Source organism: Phoca vitulina, unplaced genomic scaffold (assembly GCF_004348235.1).
Source record: "Phoca vitulina isolate PV1807 unplaced genomic scaffold, GSC_HSeal_1.0 scaffold45, whole genome shotgun sequence".
Classification (NCBI taxonomy): Eukaryota; Metazoa; Chordata; class Mammalia; order Carnivora; family Phocidae; genus Phoca; species Phoca vitulina.
Genome location: NW_022589748.1, coordinates 8,067,299 through 8,094,135, shown reverse-complemented (window position 1 = coordinate 8,094,135; position 26,837 = coordinate 8,067,299). Strand labels below are relative to the sequence as shown.

Genomic DNA, 26,837 nt, shown 5'->3' with positions numbered 1-26,837 from the left:
GACGGAGGATGTGTGTTTCCCCGACAGCTGGCAGTCTCCCTGAGTGATCTGTGCCCCAGGCAGTTTGTGTGGGGAGGGAGCAGCCCTGAGGAGGAGGCATTCATTCTTCTATTCTGAGATGTCCTTGATACAGGATGAGAATTTGAGTTTTGATAGTAATTTTTCTGACAGGAGCATTTTTGCAAATTCACTTTAAATGGAAATAAGTAATGAATAAATCATAGGGCTGACTTTATTCACGTTAATAACATGTATTAGGTGAACTCAGTGAGCCCATGTTCTTTGTTGTCTGCCTAGCTTGTTTGAAGGGCTTGTCCTGTGCAGAAGGTGTGTCTGATTGGTTACCTTGTACTTACTTTAATCAGTAGGCATCTCAAATGGTTTGAATTTAGGTTCCCATGCGGTAAGAAACAGAAGAGTTTTTAAAAATATATGTTGTCTTATAGGGGGAAGATAGATAAAGGATTGCAGAGAGAAAGAATAGAGCATATCTGTGGACAAGTGAATCCTGAATCAGGGTTAAAATGCCTAAGGGGGAGGGAATGATCCCCCCCAAATTCAACAATGACTACCAACTTCATTCTTAAAAAAGCTTTTATAGAGTATCTACTTTACCCTAGTAATTCCCCCCAAAGGATTCTTTTTTTACATCTTAATTACTCGACCCAGTGTTACCATGTCGGCACAACAGCTATTCATTTAATCAACAATAAATTTTCTACAAAGGTTTTCAAGTTGGAACTGGTTGACCTTTATACACTGACATTCTTCAGGGTGCCAGAACAATTCTTCTTTAAAGTAGTAGTAGTCGTAGAAAACGGGTTTCTATTGGAAGGTGTGCTGGGTGTAGACAGGCTGGCACATGGGCATAAAGGAGCTTTCATTCATTGTATTTTATGTTTTCACAGAGTCTTCAGTGTTTGGATCGTGGTAACTATTTATTAATGCTTTTTAAATTTCATTCCAAGCTTAAATAAGACACTACTTTTTTGAAAATCTGTCTTATTGCTGTAATAATTATAGTAAACCTGGCTGTGATACTGTAGTATTAAAAGAGAAAAAACCCCTAATTATTAAAGGATGAAATACATAATTTGTAAAAATCCAGAGCTCTTCTAGAAAACTGGTAGTAGTCTGCAGCCCTCAACAAGCATGTGAATTGTTTTCTTTTTAAAAATATCGTAATGGGGGGTGCCTGGGTGGCTCAGTTGGTTGGGCGACTGCCTTCGGCTCAGGTCATGATCCTGGAGTCCCGGGATCGAGTCCCGCATCGGGCTCCCTGCTCAGCAGGGAGTCTGCTTCTCCCTCTGACCCTCCCCCGTCTCATGTGCTCTCTCTCTCCTCTCATCCTCTCTCAAATAAATAAATAAAATCTTTAAAAAAAAAAAAAAAAAAATCATAATGGGAAAAATTATGAAATTTTAGTATTTCAGAATATTGGTTATGTTTCTGTCTTCTTGGCTGTCAGCAGAAAGTAATCTAAACCATTCAAATGCATGGTTGTTTATTTTATTGTAGACATTCATCAGGCAATGAGATTTTGTAACTTCGCTCAGTCTTTATCAATGGTTATAGTCTAAAGTTTTCTTTTTTTATGAACCTGAATGCCTCCTGCAATCAGTGAAATCTCTATGTTCATCTTTTATTCATCCCTAGGGGATCAGGTATAAATAAAACAGGTCCCCTTCCTTTCTGAATGGTGAGCCTCAGAGTAAAGATGGTGAGACTAATACAAGTCATGCTACCTCTTCTGAACCCTGTACTCTCACCTGGGTATGGTCCTGACATGGATCCTACATGTGGACTCTAAAGATGCAGATACATAACTCTAGATTTCATTTCAGCCCCTGGTGGACTCTATTTTCTCTCTTCCCCAAATCTGAACTCTCTTGGTCTGGAGAGGTGGCTTAACTCATGTGATGTAGTTACTCATGGAGGCCCTGCAGGAAGGTTCGCCTTTCTTCCACACCCTTGTTAGAGTTTGCCTATTAGAGTACCGATATTATTACCTTGTGCCCCCTAGTGGCTTGAGGAAAGCAAAACAAAATTAAAAACCAAAGGAATGGGGTATTACTGATTTCCTTAGTTAGAATTTGGGTTACAGTTTCCTGTAGGAAAAAAAAATGAATTTGATTAGTTAACATTGAAATAGATTTATTAATACTGTAGTTTAGGTATTTTGCAGATTAATTTGGTGTTGGGGGTTTGAATGGTAACTTAATCTTCATTTTAACAATATTGTATCTGTGGGAATACAAATTTTGGGTTTAAACAGAAATGTTTTAGGAATATTATAGGCAGTTTTCAAAGAAGCAAAGCCATTTCCTTCTTTTGGTTATATTCTGGATATCCTAACTTCATCCTTTCTTTAGAGGTTCAATTTTAACTCATTAGTAATTTCCCTTATTCTGGCTTGGAATCCTTTGTTTTTTAGTGTGCTTTTCTACCCCATGATGAATACCTTCTTTTTCCATGGGTCTGGTTGGGTCATTTTATGATTTTATTTTTGTGGAGGGGGAGACTTGCTGTGGGTATTATTGCTTATTCCCTCTGAGTTTCAAGCTTTAGCTAAGTGGCCACCCTTGAACAGATTTTGAAGATATTCTGATATTTTTAAATGCTTCCCTTTTGTGCTTCTGTTCTCAGTTCCGAGGGCAATTATTGTCTCTTCAGTTATTTCATTGAATCATCAAAATATCTTTCTTCTCATGACCTTTATTAGCTTTCCCTTTATACACATGCAGAATTAACTTTATATTGATTACAAGTGGGTCAGAATTTCAATGCAGCTCAGCATCTGTTCAAAACGCTGCCTGTCCCCCTCTAAGTACCCCCATGCCAGGGAGAAATAGTTCCAGAGAGTGGGGTGGAGGTTTCCTTAGGTCAGTTTCCCATTGGTTCAGCAGTCAAGTGAGTGAACACTCTTTGTCAGGAATATCCTCAGTGCTGAAGGTGCAAAGATGAAAAAGAGATTAATTGTGCTAGATGTTTTTTATCTATAGTTTTAGACGTGAGGTAATGCAAAAAAATAAGGGTCTCCGACAGATGGTTTTCACAAACAAGGTATGCTAAAGTACACATCCAAAGGAAGCATGGGGTGGTGAGGAAGAGAGCACCACCTGCTAATTGTCTTCTGAAGGTTATTTATGAGAAACCTCACAGTGGAAGTGACTTTATCAAAGAATTGTGTGACGTTTAACCGGGAGGGTTCCTAGGAAGATCTTTGGCTGGGGACTATATTGTTATGAAAAGAAAGAAGAGACTATTTTATGTCTGATTGACCCACACTTTAGAAATAGGCATGAATACCCTATGCTGAGCAATATATTATGTTTATTTTTGTATTACTTGGTTTTATTGCTATGACAGAAGGATAACACTGCTGGCATCTTAAATTTCTGCTTTGGCATCTTTGAGTGAGATAAAGTATGCTTCATAGTTAATCTGATGACAGTAGTGATTGTCCAGGATTAGGAAGATGTTCAGGATAAGAGAAATGTCAGAAACTTGCTTAAGGAAAAAAAAAAATCAGAATAACAAAGCAGAGTTTAGTAGTGAAGGGGGTAGGTTTAGAGGAACATGAGCATAGAGAGAGAGAGAGAGAAAGAGTGTGTGTGTGTGTGAGAGAGAGAGAGACAGACAGACACTCCCCATGTGGAAAATATCTCTGTAGATTTGTTACTGAAAGGTAGCGTTTGCTGTTCCCTGGACTGCCTTCCTGCTCTGGGGCGTCTTTCTATTAGAAATTTAGAGGATGTCTTATTTTCTGACCTATTTCCTTGAGGACAGTGAAGTAAGGCAGGAGATTGAGTCCCTAAGGGCCTTGTTTTGGGAAAGATCACTATAATAGCCTCTGGCAGTGAGCACGAAATGGAAACATGCTTTTATGAAGGAGAGAACCACGATTTTACATGTTCTTCTCAACACCTTACTTTTGAGAAAATTAGGATAATTTTTAAATCCCAGAGAATCATTACTCTTTCAGGAGATTTACCCACGGGACTTTTTTGTCTTGGTTTTTGTTTTTGTCATTGTCTAAATGGGCAGGCTGATGTTTTTCCGTTCAGGCTGTCAAAGAGGATGACAGCTGATCCTTTGCTTTTATGTTTTCCTCCTTCCCTGGCTGCTCCTTGGTTGTGTCCTCTGATGACCGCTCTTCCCTTCCCTAGACATGCAAGTGTTCTAGCGCTCAGTTCACTTCTCTGTCTACACTCACTGTCCTGGCAATCTTATTCAGACCTGGAATAGAAGTACCATCCGTTTGCCAAAATGTTTATTTCCCCCCAGTCCATCTTCCAGAATCCAAACTTGAATGTTGGGCACTCATTCACACATATATAACAGACATATTGAACTTCACCATTCTAAAATTGAACACAGGTTATTCCTTACTTGCAAAACCTGTTACCCTCAAAGACTTTGTCTGAGTTGGTGGCAGCTCTGTGGCTCTTGCCAAAAGCCTGTAGAAGTCATTAATCCAATCCATTAGAAAATCCTATTGATCGATCTCTTCCTGCAGCTTCTGCTGTCACCACCTCAGTGGAAGCCACCATCCTTTCTTGCTTAGATTATACAATAGCCTCTTGCCAGATTAGTCTCTTTGCCCCTTTGTTCTCAGTTTAGAAGCCAATCTGATCCAAACATTTAGGAGGAAATTTAGATTATGCCACCTTTCTCAAAACCTTGCAGTGGCTACCCCTGTCTCTCAGATTCCTTGGACATGTCAGCCTGCTCCCACCTTAGGGCCTTTGCTCTGCTGTCCACTGCCTGGAGTGTTCTTTCCCTCTTTATTCTCTGGGCCTCGTCCCTCGTCTCCTTCAGGTCAGATCTCACCTTTCCAGTGAGCTTCTCCGGACTGCCCTTTCTTTGAGTCAGCTGCCTCTTCTTTGGATCCCTGATCTTCTTTACCCTGCTCTACCTTTCCTGTTCCATATGCTTATCACTTTCTAATATACTAAAGGTATGCATATCCTTTGTGGTAGCCAATAGCCACATGTGGCCCTTTATATTTTAATTAATGAAAATTAAATAAAATAAAAAATTTGGTTCGTCATCAGTCACGCTGACCACATGTTAAGTGCTCAAGAGTCAATGTGGCTGGTGGCCACTGTATTCGATTGTACAGAGAACATTTGCGTCATCTCAGAACGTATTATTGGACTACACTGGTACAGAATTTACAGATTTATTGTGTTTGATGTTTATTCTCTGTCTCTCACAAGAATATAAACTTCATAAAGGCAGAGGTTTTTCTCTAAATAGAGAAATTATTTATAAAATTATTTACTGTAGAAAAGTTACCTAGAACACTAATTGGCACATAGTAGGTGATCAATAAATACATGTTGAATTGAGTGGAATTACCATTTTATTTGAAATAATTAAAAGAGTGAATTTCTGTTTCATTCACAAAGTAATTATTATTAAAATAAAAATATTTGTAACTAACGTTTTTGGAATGCTTATGTGCTGGGCCTGGCACTGCCCTAGGTATTTATTTCACTGAATTCTTTAAAAGTTGTGTATGGGGGCGCCTGGGTGGTTCAGTTGGTTGAGTGTCCGGCTCTTGATTTTGGCTCAGGTCATGATCTCAGTGTCATGAGATCGAGCCCTGTGTTGGGCTCTCCGTTCAGCATGGAGTCTGCTTGAGATTCTCTCCCTCTCCCTCTGCTCCTCTCCTTGCTTGTGCACTCTCCCTCTCTCTAAATAAATAAATAAAATCTTTAATGAAAAAAAAAGGTGTGTGTGTATAAGATTCCCATCTATAGATCAGGGAATGGGCACAGAGAGGTTGAGTGGCTTGACCAAGGAGCACAAACCAGCTTAGTGGGACAGCCAGAATTTAGACCTGCTACACGTGACTTTCAGTGCTTAGGGCCTAGCCAGTGCTCAGTTATCTACTTCATGAGTTTCAGGTTAATTTTGCAGTTCAGGTTAAATCTGTCCTTCTACTCATCTGCTCATTGGGGGAATTAAAGTTAATGATATTTTTTATAAAAAGGAAATGTTATGCTTACTGCTGAGTTGTTTTGGCAACATACAGTGAGTTAAGGATCAGGTTTTTTAAAAAAACTTGATACTTAAGATCTCAGATTTCAGTAACCTAAGAAATTACTCATTTAAAAATACCGATGTAAAATATATTTTCAGAACTGCAGTTAGATAGTGATCACAGCAGATATCACCTGCCACATTTAGATTGTTCTGATTTTAGCCTGTATTGTGTTAGTTTGATCTCTTGGTATTTAGTTGCAGTTGCTTATTTCCACATAGACTGTGTGTGTGTGTTTGTATTTGCATGCGTATAAAATAAAATCACTTCCTGGAAACTAAGGTACAAATGAGCAGTGAAATCTGACTTTATTTTCTCCAGGTTTGTTGTTGTTGTTAAGGTGATACTGACTGGGATTCAGTCATTGTAAGAAACCAGGATAGTGGTGGTAATAAATTTTTAACCAATGTTTCTTGTGTGCCAGGCACTCTGCTAAAGCCTTTTATGTGCATTATCTCATTTAATGCCAACAAAAGTTCTTGGAGGTAGGGGCTTTTTACAGTTCAGGAAATTATTGTGTGTCCAAGGTGGCTGATAAGTGACAGAGAGGGAATATGAACATGCTTCCTCCCACTCCCAGTCTCCACAAGGAGTCTGTATTCTTCAGAGACTGTATGCTTTGAAAAAAACCTAGAGTTAATTGATAGAAATATCTGAAGTAAAGGAGATATATTTTTATTTCCCTTTTTATACTCTTCCCAAGTCTTCCAAATTTCTGTCTTAGATTGAGGGACTGTCATGAGTGCCTTCTACATTTGAATTGAGAACAGTTCTCAACTCACTCTGTACACTGGAATCAAATGGGGAGTGTTTAAAAAAAATGCCTGAGTCCCATCCCCAGAGGTTTTGATTTAATTGGTTTGGGATACCACCTGGACGTTGGGATTTTTAAAAGTGCTTTGGGTAGTTACAATGTCCGGTGAGGGTTGAGAACCCATGGTGTGTGCCAGTGGTCCCCAAACTTGTTTGCACATTGGAGTCACCTGGGGAGCTTCAGAAACCACTGATGCCTGGGCTTTTCCCCCAGGATTGTAATTTAATTGGTCTGTGCTGGGGTCTGGAGTTTGGAAGTGTTAAGATTTCCCAGGTGATTCCAGTGTGCAAACAGATTTGGGGACTTCTGGTTTATGCAGTGGTTTTGGACCTTGGCGCTGCGCATTAGTATCACTTGAAGAATTTTAAAAACTCCCATTATCCTGGTTTACGCCCACCCCAATTAAATAGAATCTTTGGCAGTGGACCTAGTTTTTGACACTCCAGGTGATTCTGGCATGCAGCCAAAGGGGAGAAGTTCAGAGTTCTTCATTTTCTCTCCTATATACTTTTGGACCAAGTCCATTTAGTTTCACAACTCAGAATACTTGTGGAGTGAAGGGAGAAATGATTGGTCTAGAAGAGGCTTTTCCTTATACTGAGCTCAGCTTCCTCCCCCCATAGTTTTATTGTGGTAGAATATATACATAACACAATGTTGACCAGTGCAGCCATTTTTAAGGTATACGATTCAGTGTCATTAGGTACATTCTTAATATTGTGCAGCTGTCACCACTATCCCTTTTCAGAACTTTGTCATCATCCCTAACAGAAGTTCTGTACCCAAGAAAAAATAACTCCTTGTTTTTCCCTCTTCCCAGCCTCTGGTAACCTTCCACTTTCTGTCTGAATTAGCCTATTCTAGGTACCTCAGATAAATGGAATCATACATTTGTCCCTCTGTGTTGGGCTCTTTTCACTTAGCCTGGATTCATCCATGTTGTTACCTGTCAGCATCGCATTCCTTTTGCAAGGCTGAATAATATTTCATTGCACATTTATACTAAATTTTGTTTATCCACTTATCTGTTGATAAACATTTGAGTTCATTTTCTTAAACCAATGTGAAAGAATACAGAGCTAAGCAAATTATGGAAAGTAATATGTCCTGCATTCCAGATAATTAGCTAACAAAGTTCGTTTCATCTGCTTATATTCATGTGGTTTAATTAGTATTAAAACCGAAGATGAGACTGCTGATTTTTCTGATTTACTAATTCTAGCACCCCCCGGCCCTTGTTTTATATTATTTGAATGGTATCAAAAATGAATTTGCCTTCTATAACCAAAGAACCATTAAGAAAAATTTAAAATCTTTAATTAAGAAAAATAAAAGTGATATTCTTTCCCCATGCCTTATAGAGCTTGTTCCTTTTCACTGTGTTCTCCAGGAGTACCAGGTGTCAAAGAAGAACGTTTTGAAGAGGGGATGATGGTAAAGCACTGTGCGTTGTCCCTTGTGGGAGAACCCATCATGTACCCAGAAATCAATAGGTTTTTGAAACTACTCCACGAGTGTAAAATCTCCAGTTTCCTGGTCACAAATGCACAATTCCCTGTGGAAATCAGGTGAGACATCCAGCTTATTAAGATACTCTGCTTGGATCTGTGTTTGACTGAAGGCATTAATGTATTCAAAAAGGGGTTATTGATTACAAATTACATACACATGTTGGCTTTTTGGGGCCGAGAGATGGGCCTACTCTTAAAAATTCGTTCTATTAGGGAAGATAACATTAGTAGAAAGAATAGAGGAACAAATCAATTGCTGGGGGAATTCAAAAGAGAATGCAGTTTTTTTTTCCTACAAGGGGAGAAACAGGGTAAAACTTCTCAGAGAAGCCACTGTTTAACTGGAATCTTAAAGGTAGGAAGCTGTAGTTTTTAATAAGAACCTCCTGAGAAAGGTAGGAAGTTAGGGTATTTGTGATATCATTATGTAAATATAGTTCATCTGGACCACAGAGTGTGTGAAAGAGACTGGCAGCTGGAAACCAAGTTGAAAAGGTAGGGGGTAGATTGTAAAGGACTTCAAGTGCTGTTCTTTGGAAAGATCTTGCTTCCTGCAGAGCTGTCTGCTAGCATGGTGTAAAACGGGAGAGCCAGAAAGCAGGCAACAAGATAGGAGAGTGTTCGTTTAGGTAAGAGTCATAAAGATGAAAGTAAGACAGTGAGAATGAGGAGCCCTAAGACAGACATTATTGAGACGTAATAGATCAGCTTGGCAAACTGCATGGCTCTGAGAGCCCAGCATAGAAGAGGACCAGTTAATGGCTGGAGGGGTTCCAGCCGTGTTGATTGCTAGGATTATGGGGCCCTGGAGCAGTAGAGGATCGCATAAGGAATAGGTTTAGCATGTAAGATGTTGAGTTGGTTTGGGTGACTTAGAGGGAAAGCTTTACAGATGGAGATGACCATCTTCTGAGGCCTGGAAATGACCTGTTTTTGCATTATACTTGAACTATGCACATATATAACACCAAAAACATTAAATTTTACTTATTTACTTGTGTTTTCCCCGTAAGACTGAGTTGCTTGAGACTGGTGACCCCTGCTTATTTATCTTCGTGTCCTAGTATAGTGTCTATAAGTTCTCAGGAGATGGCTAGTGAAATATTGGGGAAATTCCCACATAGGAATAAAAGACAATGATCTTTTAAAATTCAAAGTTGTTTTGTAAATACTGACCAATAAAGAGTAACATGAAAAAAAGGAGAAAATAATTTTCAAATATAAAAAGACAGTATTAGAGTGACGTCAGAGTCATGGAGGACTGCCTTGTTCCTTTTTTCTCTTGCCTTCCATTTACAACTAATCAGACTCCCATAACCAAACAAAAAAAAAGTACCTCTGTACAGCACACCAGGACACCCAAGAGGTGCATTTGTCTGTGCACCCAGAAGTGGGTGGATTGGGCATTGGAGGGGGCCGTGGAGTGAGGGGAGTGGCAGCAGAGGCTGCAGGGACAGGTCTGGTAGGGAGCCAGCACCACCCTTCTTTCTGGCAGGGGAGGTGGAGGCTGAAGGTGGTTGCTACAGAGCCAGAGAACCTGTTGCTCTCTCTGAGAGACCAGTGACTGGGGTGGGGAGGAAAAGGGAAGGGAAGAAGGCAGACACAGAACTGAAGGAAAGTATGTTTCCTGCTGTCTGCCCCAGGGGATTTAGGCAAAATAACTGCCCATGGAGCTCTGGGAACCCCCCACTTGAGGATCCTACTACCTGGTCATGGGGCACACCCAAAGCCCTAGGTGCTAAGCACACCCCTCCTTCCACTGTGCTGCCACCTCCCCCCTCCCCGCTTCTTAAATTTTTTTTAATTTTTTAAATTTTTAATTTTTTTGAAAGATTTTATTTGAGAGAGAGAGCACATGAGAGGGGGGAGGGTCAGAGGGAGAAGCAGACTCCCCGCTGAGCAGGGAGCCCGATGCGGGACTCGATCCCAGGACTCCAGGATCACGACCTGAGCCAAAGGCAGTCACTTAACCAACTGAGCCACCCAGGCCCCCCCCCCCCCCCGCTTTTTTTTTTAAATGCACAGCTCTCCCAGCCTTAGTGGGGAGTCAGCGCTGGTAAGAGAAACCAAAAAGTTGTGCTGCAGCGCCACCTTCTGGAAGATAAAAGGAAGGCTTCCAATTACCAACCTGTTAAAACTATTAGAATCAAAGTAAACAAGGCTTTTACCTAAATAAGAAAGGTGTTTGCTGCTTTGGATGCAGCGGCAGAGGCACTTTTCATGAAACACTATGAAAAATCATGGTTACATGGTATCACAAAAGGAAAATGACCAAACCCCAAAACACAGACTGTTGCAATCTGGTAACCAAACCCCAAAACACAGACTGTTGCAATCTGATACATAATTAAAAACTAGCTATTATGATGAAATTCAGCAAGGTACAAGAAAACTTAGAAAGGCAATACAGTGATCTCAGGAATAAAATTAATGAATAGAAGGAATACTTTACCAAAGAGATTGAAATTCTAAAGAAGAACCAAACAGAACTCTGGAGCTGAAAAACTCAATAAATGAAGTGAAGAATGCATTTAGAAAGCATTAGAAATAGAGCAGATCAGATGGAAGAGACAATTCACGAGCTGGAAGATAGGAATCTAGAAATGACTCAGGTGGAAGAGGAGAGAGAACTAAGATTTTAAGAAAATAAAGAAACCCTGTGAGTTTCTCCATTAGGGGAGTCCACATTAGATGAATGGGTATATACCGGAGGGATAAGAGAGAGAGAAGGGAGCAGAGAGCATATTTAAAGAAATAGTAGCTGAGAACTTCCCAAACCTGAGGAAAGAACTGGACATACAAGTCCACAAAGCTAATAAAACACTTATCTCAATGTGAAAAGACCTTCTTTAAGACACATTATATTAAAACTGCAAAAGTCAATGGTAAAGAATTTTAAAGGCAGCTGGGGGAAAAAGACAATAACTTACAAAGGAACCTGCATTAGGCTATCAGCAGATTTCTCAGCAGAAACTCTACAACCTTGGGAAGAGTGGTGGGATGATTTTTTCAAAATATTGAAAGATAAAAACTGCCTCCCAAGAATATCTGGCAAAGTTATCCTTCAGATATGAAGGAAAGATAAAGGCTTTCCCAGACAAACCAAAACTGAGGGGAGTTCACCACCACTAGACCTGCCTTACAAGATATGTTGCAAGGAGCTCTTCAAGCCGAAATGGGAACATGAAAGTACACAAAACTCTGATTAAGGTGGTAAATGGACAATTAGAAGACTGTAACCCTTTTTTAGAATAGTATATTAAACTCTTAATTATAGTATAAAGGTTAAAGGAAAAACATTAAAAAGTTGTGGCTACTACAACTTCGTAACAAAATCACAGCATGAAAAGGTAATTTGTGACATCAAAAATATCGAAGAATAACAATTATCATATGGTTTCATTCATATGTGGAATATAAGGAATAGCACAGAGGGCCATAGGGGATGGGAGGGAAAACTGAATGGGAAGAAATCAGAGTGGGAGACAAACCATGAGAGACTCTGGAATCCGGGAACCAAACTGAGGGTTACAGAAGGGAGGGGGTGGGGGGATGGGGTAGCCTGGGGATGGATATTAAGGAGGGCACATGCTGTGATGAGCACTGGCTGTTATACGCAACTAATGAACACTACATCAAAAACTAATGATGTACTGTATGTTGGCTAATTGAACATAATAAAAATAAAAAAATATTGAAGAATTAAAAGGATGGAATTTTTATAGGCAAATCTTGATTTGCTATCAGCAGAAAAAATGACTATTTTATCTAGGGCTGTTTTTTGTAATCCTCATGGTAATCACTAAGCAAAAATGTAGAGCATAGACATGAAACATAAAGAAGAGGGGAGACTGAGCAAATCACCATGGAAAACCACCAACTTACAAAGGTAGAAACAGAAGGAAAAAGAAACAATGGGAAAGCAAAAGATAAAATGGCAGTAGTAAATCATTACATATCAGTAATCACCCAAAATGTAAATGGATTGAACCCACCAATCACAGGGCACAGAGTGGCTGAATGGATTAAAACAAAAAAACCCACAAGACTCAACTATATGCTGCCTATAGAAGACTTTTTTCAGCTCTAAAGACACCTACAGGCTCATAGTGAAAGGATGGAAGATGACAGTCCAAGCAGATGGAAATCAAAAGGAGGTAGATGGGGCAGTACCTATATCAGACAAAATAGACTCCAAGCCAAAAAGGATAACAAGAGACAAAGAAGGTCATTATATAATGATAAGTGAATCCATACATCAAGAAGATAGAACACTTGTAAATATATACAGTTCCAATACCCAAGCACTGAAATATATTAAGCAAATACTAAGAGAGCTTGAGCTATAAATCAATAATACAATAACAGTAAAGGACCCAAATAGCCCGCTATCAGCAATGGACTGATCAGGAAATCATTCAGACAGGAAATCAATAAGTAAACATTAGAATTGAACCACACTTTAGAACAAATGGACTTAACAGACATATATAGAACATTCCAAAATAAATAACTCAATTTAGCAACAAAAAACAATCTGATTGGAAAATGGGCAGAAGAACTAAATAGGCATTTTTGCAAAGAAGACATCAAAATGGCCAACAGGTGCATGAAAAGATGCTCAACATCACTCATCATCAGGGAGATGCAAATCAAAACCACAGTGAGATACCACCTCATACCTGTTAAAATGGCTGTTATTGAGAAGACGAGACAACAGGTGCTGGCGAGGATGTGGTGAAAAGGGAACCTTTATACTTTGTTGGTGGGAATGTAAGTTGGTGCAACCACCATGGAAAAGAATATAGAGGAATATGGAGGTTTCTCAAAAAATTAAAAATAGACCTACCATATGACCCAGCAACTCCACTTCTGGATATATACCCAAAGAAAATGAAAACAGGATTTTGATGAGTTATATATACTTCATGTTTATTGCAGCATTATTCACAATAACCAAGATATGGAGACAACCCAAATGCCCATCAACAGATGAAGAGATAAAAAAAGTGTGGTACATATACACAATGAAATATTATTCACCGATGAGAAAGGAGGATATCCTGCCATTTGCAACAACTTGGATGGACCACATTATGGTATGCAAGTCAGAGGAAGACAAGTACCAAATGACATCACCTATATGTGGAATCTCAAAAAGTTAATTTGTTAAAAAAAAAAAAAAAGTAAAATGGTGGTTACCAGGGAATGACGGAGGGTGGTGTTTAAGGGTACAAACTTGTTACAAGTAGTAAATAACCTGTTAGAGACCTAATGCACAGTATAATGAATATAGATAATAGTATTGTACTAAATTATGTAGTGGATAAATGTTACATTGACAGTCATATCACAGTATATAAATGTAACATGCTGTACACCTTAAACTTACACAGTGTCACATGTCCAATTTATTCAATAAAAAAGACACTACTGTTTGTAAAAAGAATGATCATACACACACAGGCACACACAAAGTCAGTTTAAAATTTAGCATCATAGGAAATCAGAGAGTTGGTTAAAATTGGCTACTGGGCAATAATAAAACCAGTGACATTGTCACAAGGATAGCTAAAATACTACTTTTTGAAGTTGTATATAAAAAGATAAAGTTAAAAGGGAAACGTTTTTAAAATGCCAGTGTATAAATTTTGTATGGGTTACCATTCCTTTTTAAACACTTTTGTTAGGTTTAAAACCCCTAGGTTTTCAGATGGCTCATGAGGGAGAAGTTGCGATAGAAACGTGTTGGGATTTATATACATACAACATATACAAAAAGGGAGTCTATCCCAAATTTGAGGCGTATGTATGTAAAAAGAATGAAATCTGCCAGAAGTGGGATGTAGGTAATTCTCTGTGATGTAGGTAATTCTCTGTGAAATGATGATGATCATTGTTTGCTCATGCGAATGCTCACGGACTGAAGAAAATTACAGAGGGGTAAATAAGCTGTGTACTTCAAAGTGTCCAGCAAAATGCCTGGCACATAGTGAACATTCAGGAATTGTTCTTGGGTCTGTCTTCCCCACTCTGTCTGGTGAACCTCCTCTTGTCAGTGGGGGGATCATGATACAACACAATGTCCATACTGGTCTTGACTGCCATCAGTGAAAAATGGGATACAAAGGCATTGATTAAACCAGTCTTTTAGTATTGACACTGGTAAATTGGAAGGGAGGCAAAGAGGAAGAAGTGAAGTGGCAAGGGCCCAGGAATAGGAAATGAGCAGATTTCTCTGATGTTGAACACAAGAGTTTAAAAAAATGGAAGGATACACCCTGTGAGGAGTACTCAAGAAAGAAGGAGTGCTCAGAAAAGGGAAGTTCCTTTTTTCGATTTTTAAATCATTCTTTAAGCTCCTATATCAAGGGTGCCATGGTTCAGGGGAGTGCATCCCTTCTTTAGTTATGTTTAACTGGGCAAAGGAGAGAATATGTGGGAAGTAGCCATTTTAGGTTTGGACCTCAAAAAGTTGGCATATCTTGGTTATTTATTGAAATAACCCAAAAGCTGAGATCGACGGTTATTGCTAAGATCAACATACTATTGCTAGGATCTGAGAAGAATTTCTGATAATTGATACCCTAAGAGAAGTGGATTGAAGAACATGATGTTTAGGTGTACCTTTCTTTAATGCAGAGGGGTCCTACTGGTGTGGCAATAATATATAAGCCCAGTTGTTAGGAGTCCTAAATATAAGGTAACTTTCCTACCCCAACATTTCCCCAAAGAATGATGTGAATAGTTCATAAAAAAGTTAAAAGAAGAGCACTGAGATTTGACATAGCAGATACTAAGATGTGTTATAAAACTATGAGTTTCAAATACTCTGCACTGTACAGTAGTGAAACAAAATAGTCCTGAGGTGCCCCTACTTTTAAGCTAATACTTTCCTGACCTGAGACCTCTTTGAGTTGAGCTAAGTGCTCTCTCACTTTAACCCATTGGCCCAAGAGAAAATGGAAAGAGAAATACTTCTCTGAGTACAGATCATACTGTTTTATTTCCATGAATTTGGAGGAATCCAAATACCAATTGTCTCTGGTGTCTTAGTTTCTTTCAGAAAAACAAGGCAATAGATTTATGAATATAGCACAGAGACCATGAATTTTGGGAGTTACCCCTAATGTTTATATTGCTAATTCTGTACAGCAGGTCAGCTCATTCAGTTGAGCTATCAAGTGAACATCTTGCAACCATTTTTCATTGAGCATGCTCTGGAAGTAATAATGCACTCTGGGTAGTTGGTGGTTTACTAAGTTTTTTTTTTTTAATTAAAAATTTTTTTTCCTAAATTACTGTAGTACCACCCATACTTTGATACGTTCTAAGGAGATTCTTGACTTTGCCAGTTGGCCTTCCCTTGACCCACACGCAAGTGTATATTCAGACTACTTGCCTTTTCATGATACTTAACTTTTCCTTAAGAGAATTTCAGTCTCCCCTCTAGCTGCAAAGTATGTGGCTTTTTGCTGACAGTTCTCCCACCAAGGGGAGTTTTTACAGTGAGTGGTCCTCAAGGATTATGGAGGATAGAAGCTAACACCTTGGGCAAATGAGAAAGCTAATAAAAGCTACCAGAATATGTAAGACACTTAGTATTAATAATAGGACTGGTAGTGATTGGACCGTAAAAGCCTTTTCTCTTGAGGAAAGGCCCTCTTAATTCCATAAAAACAAGTGGTTTTATAGTCATATTTTTGGCAGGCACATATCTCTGAGATGTTGTAGCATCTTATCAGTTATCTTTTCTTGTAATCACTCATCTTAAAACCGAGTCACTCAAACTAACAACCATTTATTTAGCTCATAATTCTGGGTCAGCTGGGAGATCTTTTGATCTTGCCTGGCTTTGCTGGTCTCAGTGTTGTTGTTCATGTGTCAGTTGGCAGATCTGCTGGGCTGGCTGGTTTATGTGGCCATGGCTGGGACAACTGGGGCCTCTATTCATGTAGCGTCTTATTTTCCAGTAAGCTAGTCTGAACTTCATCCCAGTGGCAGGATTTCAGAGAGCAGCACGAGAGGGTGAGCTTCAATGCATAAGCATCATTTGAGCCTCTGCTTGTGTCGTACTTGCTCACTTCCACTGGCCAAAGCAAGTCCCAGCTAAGAGGGCACCCCCAGCTGCAGGGCAAGGGGACATGAATATAGGGAGGGGAGGAATTTATGGCCATGTTTGCTAGTCCACTCTATAGCACAAGAGGCAAGAGGCTGTAGTGGTCAAGGAGGATAACCTCGAACCACTGGGACTCCTTATTTTTTAGGAACTCAGTTGAAAAAAAAAAGATAATTTTATGGGATGGCTGGAGGGTCGTTAGACCAAAGGTTTCAAATTCACAGTTGATCACAAGTAGGTTTTTATTTGCCCACACCATGTTTAAAAGCTTGTTTGTTTTTTGAGCCAACGGTTAACATCCAGAGATTTTGCATAAAATCTGAATTTCTGACTTTTGGAAAAGACAACCTGGCAAAACTTGTTAAAAGCCAAGTATAAAGTGCTGTTTTTACAATACCAGAACACTTCACTCTTATCTGGTTTTCTTATTCATTATACTCTGACACCAGATGTGTGGGTTTTTCCACACCAAGCAGTTCTCCAGTTCTCTTCGGACACCAGCTGGGTGTCCTACAATTCAGTTCAGTTATGACACTATCTGGAGTTAGTGCAGACTGTTAGCTTTGGGGCCCAGTCTCACAAGACTGCCCCCACTTCAGATACCAGGCACAGTCCCAGATAGCACCTGTACTTCTGACCCACCAGCTATAGATTGGGACTTCCCGTGACTCCCTCCTCAAGTTCAGTAATGTGCTAGAACAGCTCGCAGAAATCAGGGAAAACCATTTACTTATAAAGGATACAACTCAGGAATAGCCAAATGGAAGAGATGCATGGGACACAGTATGGGGGAGGGACGCTATACTTCCATCCCGTCTCCAGGCACACTACACCCCCCCCCCCCCCCCGCCCCCCCCCCCCCCCCCCCCCCCCCCGTACCTCAGTGTGTTCACCAGCCTGGAAGCTTTCAGAACCCTATAACGTAGAGGGCTTTTGGAGGTTCCATTACATGAGGCAGGATTGATTTAATCTTTGTCAGTTGGCGATTAGCTCAACCTCCAGTCTGTCTCCCTCCCTGGAGGTTGGGGGGTGGTTCTGAAAGTTCCAACTCTCTGATCACATGGTTGGTTCTTCTGGCAACCAGCCCCTATCTGAAGCTGTCTAGGGGCCCATCGGGAGTCACCTCATTAATAAAGTAAATATTTTTGGTTGAAGGGGGCTATTATGGATCACAAAAGATGCTTCTCTCACCTCTGTCACTCAGGAAATGCCAAGGGTTTTAGAAACTCTATGCCAGGAACTAGGCATAAGTAAATATATCTTACTATACAATATCATGCCAAGTAATGGTTATCTTTTCGGTGAAGCCTGTGGTTTTCAGCTTGCCAGACTGTTCCCCATTTTGTTGTCTCCTCCGCCATAAGGCTGAGTGTCACCTGCCACTTGTCAGAGGAGTTGCACTGTTCATTCTCTTACAGCAGAGAAGTTTCTGTCACCATTTCTAACAAATACGAAACCATGAAAGGTACCACATGGTCAAGGAAAATGGAAGCATATCGCTTTGAGTAAGGAAAGAATATTCTTGTGTGTTTCATATGCAGTCTGTGTTTTGGTGTCTAAAGAACTTTCTCCTTTAAAAGTGGCTTGCTTGACCCACACTCTGTCCTTGGCCCCTAATCCTTGTTCTCATTCTGTACGGTCCGTGTTTGCATTCAGCGCTGCCATCAGAGAGGCCCATCGCACCATCGTTCTACCAGCGCATGCCATGTTACTCCTTCTTATGAATTGTTCTGGGCTGTGAGGCCAGTGCCCTACAGGAGACGCCTTGTTGAAAGCAGGCCCCTGGAAGTCGTCGTGTTGTAAGGCCATGACGTTGGGGAGAGTGATGTTCTACAGCACTGAGTAGTTTCTTCTCTCTGAGGACTCGCAGAGAACCAACTGGTTCCTTCTTCTTTGTGGACATTTGAAACCTAGGACTGTGTCTCCCTTTTTATGAGTGTTTTAGGGTTTAGAGGCTCTTCATAGACTTTGCGTAGCTCTTTGTAGGCTGACATACACTCTTAGCTTCATCTAGAGTCCCCCTTTTATCATTATTTTCTTATCTATTTGTTTTATGTTATTTTTAAGTTTACATTTAAAATCTAATGTTTTCTTTTTTGGTAAATATTATTGATGTACAGCTCTCTGTGTGCTAGCAGCTGGTCATAAGAAGACAGAACTATGTTCCATATTTAACTGTGACACATTAGCACTTAACTTCCCAGACCTCCCCACCTCCACCACATTTGTCCCTTTATTTTGAGCACCTTCTTCTGAAGCTATGTGTGAACTTCATTCTCTTTGTTTTGCTTCTTCCATCAGTATTTCTGTTACTTTGTTTGCTGTGTGTTTTGTTTTCTTTTGTTTTTGCTAAGACATTTACCATATGTATTAGAGAACCTCTGTAAATTGGATAGCTCTTCATATATTAGATGCTTAGTAAATGTTTGAAGAAATGCATGAGTTTTAATAAAAATAGTTTTCTTGTATTTTTTTAGCTCAAAGTGGTTAGAAAACAGCTTCCAATGAAATGAAGATTATAAATATCACCTGATCCTTTGAATAGAAGCTTTTTTCCCCCTCCCAGCCTGTTTTGTTTGTAGTAAACATGTTAAGTTTAAAATATAGTCTTCTCTTATGTCTCTGAATTGATAGAATGCTTTTCAGAAATATGCAAGTCTAGGGGTGCCTGGGTGGCATCTGCCTTCGGCTCGGGTCATGATCCCAGTGTCCTGGGATCGAGCCCCGCGTTGGGCTCCCTGCTCAGCGGGGAGCCTGCTTCTCCCTCTCCCTCTGCCCCTTCTCCCTGCTCATGTTCTCTCTTTCTAGTAAATAAATAAATAAATAAATAAATAAATAAAATCTTTTAAAAAAAAGAAATATGCAGGTCTAGATAGGCTAAAAGAAGAGAGAGGAAATACAGTCAGGTGTTAAGAGCTGGGCTCTGGTCTAGAAGAGATCTGGTTTGAATCTTAACTGAATCTCTTGCTATCTTAGTGACACGGGGAAGATAACTTCTCAGGGCCTAGTTTCTAACCCGTGAACTGATTTTATAATCATGACTGTCTTATAATGGCATTGTGAGTATATGAGATAATACATGAAAACACTTAGAATTTTCACTTTTGGAAAGGTAGGCTAAAAATTTGGTCAAAGTATACTTTAAGACAAGCACCATTACTTGAGGTAAGATAGACATTTCTTAATAAAATTTTAAACCCACTGGGAACATAAAACAATATAACAATTTAAAACTTGTAAACACAGTAACATAATCTCAACATTGAAAGAACTATGAGGAGAAATAGTAGGTTTTTAAATATCCTTCTCTCAAACTGTTAAGCAAATTAAAATCAATAGCAGTAGTGAAGATTTGAACAACTAAATCAACAAATTTAGCCTATATTACAGAAATAGAGCATCCAGAAACTTTGGAATATAATTTTCTTCAAGAGCATGAACTTGCTTGCGGACTAATTACCTAATGGCCATTAAGCAAGTTTCAACAAAGTATTGAAATCATATAGAGCATGATATCTGAACATGCTGGAATTAAACTATAAATCAACACAAAAAGATTAATGGAATATTCCAGTATGTTTGTAATTGAAGCAGTGTACTTCTAATTAACTTATGGGTTCAAGAAGAAATCATAATGGATGTCGAAAATATTGTGATGGATAATGATGGGAATAAAAACAAAACTTAGTGATAGATGTCAGCAGGAATAACAGAGTACAGACTTTCAAAACCTGGTCCTCTATAAAAACAATGAGAACAGTAGCAAAAATTGTCAGAATCAACTTTTTCTTAACCAAAGGTACACAACACTCTGAGGAGCATTTATTCTAGAAGAATGGTTGAATCCCAATAGGAACAGTAAGCTTTGTGATATGTTAATATGTGCTGTTTCATGTCCTAAGCTTCATGGTGTCTTAATATGTGCTATTCCATCCCAACTCCCCCAGCTCTGCAGTAGCCTTAGACCTATAGTCATAGTAAAAACCAGCAGCCTGGCAGCGGGGAGGGGGCAAAACAGAGTGGGAACTCCTTCAGAGTCCCATTTCCAGAGAACTGTCATTATGTAGGTTATGTGGCAGTTCCCTGGAACCCCTTACGCACAGGGGTGGTCTTTATTTGAAGTGACTCACATTCTGTCCAGGGAAAAAGCTGTTCTCTGGGGGTGTTTCTCGGTATCAGCAGTTATTGGCAATCGTTTAACTTCACAGCTTCCTGAGGCAGCAGTAATGGTTGGGGCAAACAAGAAGCTGACTAAAGAAATTAAAAGGAAGAGCTGGGAATGAGATGTTCATAGGGAACTTTGAAAAGCTCCAGTGTATTCTTGGGAAGCTAGAAGCTAGCCCGTGGGCAGGGTGGGCATGCCAGAGAAGACTTGACAAGGCTTTATGCTCTCACCCCTGCCTGATGTTGATGTCTTGAGCAAGCAGACAGTGAAAACTGAGGCAGAGTTGTCAACTGTCTGCCTAGGCATTGAAGGCATGCCCCAACATACACACAGAACCCTCAGCAAAGGCTGGGAGCCTTACTGGTTGAAGGCATTTAAGGATATTTCTGGCCAATCACTAGCATACGACTAAGCTAACCAAACAGGCTGAACACAAGAAAGAATACAGAATTTGCCAAAGGACTTCAGTAACAACAAAAACAGCAACAAACAAATAAAACAGCAACCCTGGGTTGGGAGGTATCTGATATGCAGAGTTGCACATAATATTATTTAAAATGAAATAGACAAAGATGTGAGAGTATGGCCCATACACAGGGAAGAAAACAGCTAATGGAAACTTTTTTTTTTTAAGATTCCACATTTAAGTGAGTTCATGCAGTATTTGTCTTTCTGTGTTTGGCTTATCTCACTTAGCATAATGTCCTCCAGGTTCATCGGTCATGTTGCAAATGACAGAATTTCCTTTTTTCTCATGGCTGAATAATATGGCATTTTCTTTATCCATTCATCTGTTGATAGACACGTTTTCATGTCTTGGCTATTGTAAATAATGCTGCATTAAACGTGGGGATGCAAACATCTTTTCAAGATACTGATTTCATTTCCTTTGGATAAATACCCAGAAGTGGGATTGCTGCATCATATGGTAGTTCTATTTTTAATTTTTTGAGGAGCCTCCATAGTGACTGTACCAATTTATATTCCCACCAGCAGTGCACAAGGGTTCCCTTTTCTCTGTACATCCTCTCCAGCACTTGTTATCTCTTGTCTTCTTGATAATAGCCATTCTAACAGAGGTGAAGTTTTATGATATTTTGATTTACATTTCCTTGCCGATGAGTGGTGTTGAGCTCCTTTTCAAGTACCTGTTGGCCATTTGCATGTCTTCTTTGGAAAAGCGTCTATTCTAGTCCATTGCCCATTTTAAAAAATCAGATTAGGTTGTTTTGCTCTTCAGTTGTAGGAGTTCCTTATATATTTTAGATATTAAACCTGAATCAGATATATGATTTGCAAATATTTTCTTCCATTCTGTAGGTTGCCTTTTTGATTTTGTTGACCATTTCTTCTGTTTTACAGAAGCTTTTTAATTTGATGTAGTTCCACTTGTTTATTATTGTTTTTGTTGCTTGCACTTTTGGTGTCATATCCAAAAAACCGTTGCCAAGACCTATGCGAAGGACCTTTTCCCTATGTTTTCTTCTAGGAGTTTTATAGTTTTGGGTCTTACATTTAAGTCTTTAATCCATTTTGACTTAATTTTTGTGAGTGATATAATATAGGGGTCCAATTTCATTTTTTGTATGTGAATATCCAGTTTTCCCAGCACCATTTAGTGAAGAGACTGTCCTTTCCATATTGGGTAATCTTGGCTTCCTTGTCAAATATTAGTTGACCATATATACATAGGTTTGTTTCTGGATTCCTATTCTGTTTTCATTTGTTTGTTTTAGTGTTGTTAATGTTTTTTTGTTTTTTTTTTTTAAGATTTTATTTATTTCTTTGACAGAGAGAGACACAGTGAGAGAGGGAACACAAGCAAGGGGAGTGGGAGAGGGAGAAGCAGGCTTCCCGCCAAGCAGGGAGCCCGATGCGGGGCTCGATCCCAGGACCCTGGGATCATGACCTGAGCTGAAGGCAGACGCTTAACGACTGAGCCACCCAGGCGCCCCTAGTGTTGTTAATGTTTTAATGTTGTTTTAATATTAGTGTTAATACCATACTGTTGTTATTACTATATCTTTGTATTATAGTTTGAAATCAGGAAGTATGATGCTTCCCACTTTGTTCTTTTTTTCCTCAGGATTGCTTTGGCTTTTTGGTTCTGTAGAAGTTTAGGATTGTTTTTTCTATTTCTGTAAAAAGTGCATTGGAATTTTGGTAGGGATTGCATTGAATCTAAAGATTGCTTTGGGTATTACAGACATTTTCATTTTCACCGTATTAATTCTTCTGATCCATGAACATGGGATGTCTTCCCATTTATTTGTATCTTCAACTTCTTTGATCAATGTTGAGAAGTTCTTGAAACTAATATAACAATATACTTTCTAAGGCTCCATTCCTAGAAAGTGATTCAGTCTTGAGAGAGGCCCAAGAACCTGAGTTTGCAAGTGCTTCTGATGCAGGTAGTCCTGAATACACTTGGAGAAATACTGCTGTGAGGCTTGAAATACTGCTCTTGGCTTTCTTTGACAAAGGACTAGCCAGCACTGTTTGTGAACTGATCATTCTGATGGAGGCATTGTGGTACGGGGCTGGGGGAACAGGCTCTGGAGTAACATCGCGGCTTGAATGTCATTATTGACGCTTGTGGATTGTTGAACAAGCTACTTAACCTTTTGAATCTCAGTTTCATCATGTCTAAAATTGGCAGAAGTGGTAACTACCTTGTTGTTTTGCCATGAAGATTTCATGAACTGAAAGAGAAGGCTGAAGCACAGAGCACCCAGCACGTGATGAATACTCAGTCAATCTTTCCCCTTCATCCTCCTCTTTTCCTCCTAAATTATTTGGCCAGACCTAACAGCCCCAGATTCTGGTTTTAATGGTATTGATGTTTGGACTACTTCGGTTATTTTGTTGTTGTTGTTCGATAGGAGCATCAAACTTACTCTCTAAGCCATTTGATTTCTTGCAAATACAAATCTCTCTTCCTTTTTTCCTTGCTTTAGAGATTGGTAGGCCTCATTCTACCTTCCAAGCCAATGGCCTGCTAATCTCCACAGAAAGGCAGAAAGGAAGAGGGATTTTTACGTTCAGTTGTCAGTGCATTTGTATATATGATTGTTCTTAACTCAGAGATTTAAAATGAGCAGGAGGAAGGATCATCCCAATAATCTTATCAAGATTCATTGGGCATTTTCACTGGGGATTGGCTTTAGGATTGCATTTCCCTTTTATTTTATTGTCCTTTTTAATTGTTCTCAGCAATGTGAGATTCTCAGACACAAATTATTCTCATTATTTTAAGTTTATAACATTCTCTTGCTTTTTGGGAACTAAAATGATGCTATCTCTATATACAATGGTGACAGATAAATGACCAAGCTGAGAACCTCATTGCTTGTCCTGGGGAATAGAGGCCAATACTAGGCAAACATAAGATCCTTGAGGCTCAGAAGATTTCTCCAAGGTACTTTTAATGTTTTGAGTCCCTTAGGAATAAGCTCTGTAATTTCTAGGGACTTTTCCTCTTCTTCATGCTTCCTCTGCTCTTTGGTAAGAGATGTGTAAACTTCCTTGATCATAGCATCTCAGACATTTAGTACTGACTAAAATTTCTTATTGGTACTGTTAGTGTCCAGGGCTTCCTTTTTTGCAGGTGATGGAGGTTTGTAAAATAACTATGGCCTTTGGAATTTACTGTTCATAATCTTAAGTAGTTATGAAGGCATAGTGAAAAGGTCAAGCCAGTTCCCATTTTGCATTAGGCAGCTTTATGACGAAGTCCTGTAACTATCAGATAATGGTAGCCAGCAGTATCCATTAAAACAGTCTCTTTTGTTTTTATTTTTTGTAAAACATAAAGTCCAGTTAAGGTAGCATAGCTTGTCTGTTATTAAAGGGGCTCCCAGCAAAAGGGATGATGAGACAGAATGCTGCCATTAACAGTGTGCTCCTGTTTTTCATTTTCAGTCATTCATGTCCTTTGCTCAGTAGTGACACAGGATTGAACTTTTAAGGATTCCCTTTGTATGCCAGCGTTGGAGAGGGATTAAAGCAATGAGTCTGCCAGTATTTTAATCACTTCTTAACTTTGGTCAGAGCTTCTCCACTTTTAATAACTTTGGGTTTAGAGCCTCCTGATTTTTCCGTATGTCACTAAGCCAGATCATTATAAGCATTTGTTTGGCCTGCATGTTCTTAAAAGTTAGGTTAGCTCAAGTCAACAATATCAAGTAAAAAGTAGCTTTAAGTACCTGCCTATATGTCTGGATAAAAAAAATACGGTTCTTCCCCTTCAAGGTCTTACATTCAAAGATTGATAAGGCTGATATTGATAGATGCAAAAACATAAAGCACTTTTATGGTGTATTTTATGGTATGTGAATTATATTTCAGTTTTTAAAAGTGCATAGACTTTGAAGCAAAAAAATGCATAAATAAATCCTAGGGGTAAATAAAATTCTGCAATAGTTATAGAAAGTTAATAGTGGGAGAATTTGGTCAAAGCATTATTAAAGGGAAATTTCTTTCTAGTTGCAAATTTATTGAAGAAGATGAATTATGAGACCCATTTGTTTTGTTTTGTTTTTAATTATTTGAGAGAGAGAGCATGAGGGGGGGAGGGTCAGAGGGAGAAGCAGACTCCTTACTGAGTGGGGAGTCCAATGTGGGGCTTGATCCTGGGACTCTGGGATCATGACCTGAGCCGAAGGCAGACGCCTAACTGACTGAGCCACCCAGGCGCCCCTATGAGACCCATTTGAAGGGAGAACAGGGAGGTTTTGGAAAGAATACAGTCTGGACTTAAAGTATAACTGGCAAGTGGTAGAGTAGATAAGAATGAATGACTTTCATGAAACGAGTCCGTGAAGTTGAGAGTAGTGGAGAATGAGTGGTATTCATGGAAACTGATCAACAAGGCAAAGAAAAATAATCTGCAACATACATTTTTCTTGGGGGTTGTGCTCCTTTATAAAGGCTTGGTTGCTGTTTTAGCTCCACATTGCTTAAAGCTCCCTGACCAGGTCATTGTTTGCCCCCACAAGGCTGGACTTTAAACCCACTCTGGCTCTCCAAGCCACAGGTGAAGTGCTAGTGTGGCTTTGTGCCTTTCAGAGAAGGTTTGCGCTTTTTGGGTTGTTTCTTGTTCCTTAGAAAACTTTCCTCGGTGAATTGAGGACGGGAGGTGGCCTGTCAGCACAGACCCCACGTGGTCGCAGCATTTCAGCTGTATAAAGCTTGAATGGCAGAGTTCATGGGGAAACTCAAGTCTGAGACCCCTTCTAATTGCCCTGGGCTGATGGTGCCTGACCTGAAGCTAGATCTCATTTTGTTTGTTTTCACTAAAAGCCAGTGTTTGAAGAGGGACCAATTTTAAGTAATTGAATGCTTTCAGTTTATTAAGAACGGTGCCCAGTCATTGTTAGAAATAATCAACTGACAGCCCATTCTGTCCCATTATGAAGTACTTCAGTCCTTTGGGAGAGGTAGAAGCCTGTAGACCCGGTGAAATATTTAATTACCACGTCTATTATAGACTGTAAGCTTTACATCATGAAAAACCTGACACAGGCATAATTTTTCCCCTATTTTTGTTTTTTTAAATTACAAAGGAACCTCAAACCAGTTACGCAGCTGTATGTCAGTGTGGATGCTAGCACCAAAGATAGCCTGAAGAAGATCGACCGCCCACTCTTCAAGGATTTCTGGCAGAGATTCCTCGACAGCTTAAAAGCCTTGGCAGCAAAGGTAAGAATTATGACATCTTTAAAAGAGAGAGAGAGAAAAAAAAAAAAAGTGGAGAGAGGTTTTTTTCCTTTTCTTTTTAAAATAATAATAAAAAAAAGAAAACCTTCAACCTTTTTTTAGACTTCCACTTTCAGTATTCAATAAATATTTATTGAGCTCTTCTTAAGTTTGTAGCACTCTGCCTTATATGTATAATTTGCCCTTCGTGTATTTAGGGAAAGAGAGACACGCTCCCAAAGTTAATTAATAAAACATGGCAAAGTAGCAGCTCATAGCAGCCCTAGAAGAGGTGCCAGCAAATAGTATATGTTCAAATATGAGGTTGATTTTCTTGAATTTCGAAGACCAAATTTCCTACCCAGTAAGGAACTCAACCTCAGAATGTCCAGATTTCGTCTTTCTGTGCCAACGTTTGCCCTTTCTTATGTCTTCTCTTACATCATACTTATTTTCCTATTCTTTTTTTTCTTAAAGAT

At 39.4% G+C, this 26,837-nt stretch overlaps 1 protein-coding gene across 5 annotated transcripts in view; it reads left to right on the top strand.

Moving 5' to 3' along the window:
- The window catches only part of LOC116648629 (S-adenosyl-L-methionine-dependent tRNA 4-demethylwyosine synthase TYW1), a 201,313-nt gene that overhangs the window by 95,775 nt on the left and 78,701 nt on the right, over window positions 1-26,837 (top strand). For all 5 annotated transcript variants that reach the window (XM_032430710.1, XM_032430709.1, XM_032430712.1 and 2 more), the window contains exons 12-13: window positions 8,257-8,434; window positions 26,226-26,361. In XM_032430710.1, the coding sequence (XP_032286601.1) occupies window positions 8,257-8,434; window positions 26,226-26,361 (314 nt within the window). The remainder of the gene's footprint in view (window positions 1-8,256; window positions 8,435-26,225; window positions 26,362-26,837) is intronic.